Below are 3,295 nucleotides of genomic sequence, written 5' to 3' on the forward strand. Positions count from 1 at the left end.
CCTAAGTTGTTCTTAGAACCAGTCCCTTCCCTGGAACATCCCTAATGTTATCCTAGGACAAACCCTCATTATCTATGGCTTGGGCTAGTCCAATAACTTCCTAACCTTCTTGTCTTAACCTGTGCCCTTGAAACGAATTCTGCACTTTGCAGCCTAAGTAATCTATAAAATTCAAGTGTGCCAGCCTAAGGTACTTATCACGGCACACAAGACCCACCATAACCCAGCACCTATTATATCTCTTCAGCCTCTACTCTCACCCTCCAAACCTTGCAATTTATGCTCTGAAACATCCCAATCAACTTATATTTGCACATTCACTCAGCAGACTCTTACGTGTCTCCACGGCTTTGCTTACACTGCTACCTCCTGATGTGAGCACTCTTCAGGGCCCTCTCTTCCCCTGCTTCTTACAAACTTCTAGGTATCCCTAAAGACTCAGCTGAGGTGGCATCTTCTCCAGGAAGTTTGCCTTGAACTCTCCTTTCTGCTCCAAAGGCTGACTCTGATACCTCTTTCTTATTATCTTCCACCTCATGCTGAAATAATCTCTTTATATACCTGTGTCTGCCACTGAACTGAGACCTATTTGTGGGTAGGGACAATGGTTATGTGTTTTTGTTTTGTGCAATGATTGCAGACTTGGAGTCAGATACTCTGGTTTCAAGCCCCTCTTCTATTTACTAGCTCTGTGTCACTTTGGAAAATTCACTTTTTATATCTCTAAATTCAGTTTTCTCTTTTGTAAAATGAAAACAATAATACCTACCACATAAGGTTTATTGAATGAAAGTGTCTGGTAGCCCAACAAGATTTTATTTTTAACAAGGAAAAAAGAACAGAGGCTGAGTCCAGTTGAGTGAAAATGGAGGAACTGAAAAGAAACAGCAGAGAAGTGAAGGGAGCTGAGAGCATCTAAGGAAAGCACCTGTGATGATGTGATGAGAACCAGGAAGGGGCCTCGACAAGGGAAGTTACAAGGTCAAAGAAGAGTATTGGGCCATTGGGACTGGGAGCGACCAGAGGCAAGCGGGACAGGAAATGACGGCGTGAAGAAGAGAGCTTATGTAGATGGCCAGAGAAGAGAGAGGGATTAAGGGACAAGGAGCAGTCGCAGGGATGGGAGAAATGGCATTTACCTTGCCTGGATCAATCACAGAGTAAGAGATAGACTGAGGAGATGTGGTGAGAAATCACTCTAAGCTCCAACACAGAGGCCAAGAACTGTCCCACAGTTACCAGTACAGACCGGAGTTGGGGGTCAGAGACAGAGGGAACGACAGAGAAAGGGCTCTGCCATCGCTAGGGGAAGTTCAAGGACAGAGGACATCAAGGTAGAGATGACAGAAAAAGACCTGAAAGGGGGAGCAAGGAAGGAGGAGAGACACAGCTAGGTACTGAAAGCTCTTTGGTAGATAATATGTTCAAGGCTAAAGAGCCAAGTGAATTTTGAAAAAATGAGAATACGCAAGAAAGTCCCCAAGGAAGGTCTGAGGACTGACTTCGACCACGTCTGCACAGTGAAGCACAACGAACACTGATTTTGGATTCAGACACACGTGACTTTCTTCCTCAATTTCTTATTTTCTTTTTTAACTCTGACTATGTTCATTTACCTTTCTAAGTCTGTTTTTTTTTTTAAAGATTTATAAAGTAGGGATGAAGTCACATACCCGGAAAGCTTGTGCAGATTTAATAAGCTAATGCATGGGAGTGGTAGCAGTGTCTGGCACAGGTGAGCGCTCAATGAACGGTACAATCTGACATCCCCCTTTCCCTCCTGTCCTGTGCCTGCCTGCTCTGGGGTCACTGTGGTCTCTGGCCTCTGGTTTCCTGCACCCGCAGATGGATGTCCTACTGGTGAGTTCACCACTCTCATTCTCTCCCTTTCCTCTTCCCCAAACCACATCCATTCACTCAGAGCTCCTGGACACTAGTGACCAAAGTCAAAAAAGGTTTTGGTATCTTCCTATTCTCATTCTAAACACACGATTTCCCCAGGAGAGGGAGGAACCTTGTGGAGGGCGGTTTCCTGTCCTCTTTCTCCAGTGGCAGCATTATCTTCTGTTCTCTCTGGGCCATGCCCTCTTCAGCTGCCAGTTTTGAGACACTGCATTGTGAAGGACCTGTCATCACTGAGGACAGCAGCTGCCACTCTGATGATGATCTGACTGACCCAAAGGAAGGTGCCTTCCAGCTCAACAGCTACACTTTCAGTGAACCCTTCCATCTGATTGTGTCCTATGGTGAGGTCCTGGGAAGGCTGACCAGTTCCCCAAGTCCCTCCTTTCAACCCCACTCAGCTCCCACTTGGAAGGTACCCCCAGGAAACTGGCCATGGGATGAGGCCTGTTATTCTCCATCGTCAGCCCACAGAGGCTGGGGTACCCTCAGTCATAGGCCCTAGAAGAGCTGTTCCACAGTCCCAACCAGGCATGAGAGTTACCTGGACCTTCCCTCAAAGGAAGTTTAGGGGAGTCTGTTGTAGGTATCACCCGGGGAGCTCCCAAGGGAGGTAGAGGGTGACACTCAGTTCTTGCTTTGGCCACAGACTGGCTGATTCTCCAAGGTCCAGCCAGGCCTGTATTTGAAGGGGACCCACTGGTTCTGAGCTGCCGGGCCTGGCAAGACTGGCCACTGAATCAGGTCACCTTCTACCGAGATGGCTCAGCCTTGGGCCCCCCAGGACCTAACAGGGAATTCTCCATGGCTGTGGTGCAAGAGGCAGACAGCGGGCACTACCACTGCAGTGGCATCTTCAGGAGCCCTGGTCCTGGGAGTCCAGAAACAGCAGCTGCTGTGGCTGTCACAGTCCAAGGTGAGAGCTGGGGACAGCATCACCGTGGCGAGGAGGGTGACGACAGACAGGGAGCCCAAAATTGTCTTTCTTTGGACTGTAGGTGGCAAGATCATCAAAGGCTTAAGAAGCAAGTTGTGGACAAATGCCCAAGTTGGGTTTCAGGAGGGGTGAGATCTCAGCATTGCCTTTTCAGGTCGTTCAGCCCCACTCAGAGTCCAGCATGTTTCCTACCACCCAGATCAGTGCTCCCTGATTGGGTGTCTGGACTACTGTCAGACTGGCCCATCTCTGGATCTTTTCTAGTCCTGTCTACTTGGAGAGAGAGAGAACTTGAAAGGTTCAAACGGAGGGATCTGGATTATGGAGTGGGAGGCTATTTCCATTCCTGATGGACACAGAGGAAAGGAAGTGTGACTGGAGTTCTTTGCCTCTCCTGGGTCTACTTGAATGTAGGATGGCTGAGCTCTTCCTTCTTGCCCGTCTTTCCCCCAGAAC

The 3,295-nt window shown here is 48.5% G+C and overlaps 1 protein-coding gene across 1 annotated transcript in view; it reads left to right on the forward strand.

Moving 5' to 3' along the window:
• Positions 1-2,080: 2,080 nt before the first annotated feature.
• Positions 2,081-3,295, forward strand: part of FCRLA (Fc receptor-like A) — a 6,251-nt gene continuing 5,036 nt past the window's right edge. The window contains exons 1-2 of the mRNA XM_008563765.1: positions 2,081-2,246; positions 2,552-2,818. Coding sequence (XP_008561987.1) covers positions 2,081-2,246; positions 2,552-2,818 — 433 coding nt within the window. The remainder of the gene's footprint in view (positions 2,247-2,551; positions 2,819-3,295) is intronic.

Source organism: Galeopterus variegatus, unplaced genomic scaffold (assembly GCF_000696425.1).
Source record: "Galeopterus variegatus unplaced genomic scaffold, G_variegatus-3.0.2 Scaffold14836, whole genome shotgun sequence".
Classification (NCBI taxonomy): domain Eukaryota; kingdom Metazoa; phylum Chordata; class Mammalia; order Dermoptera; family Cynocephalidae; genus Galeopterus; species Galeopterus variegatus.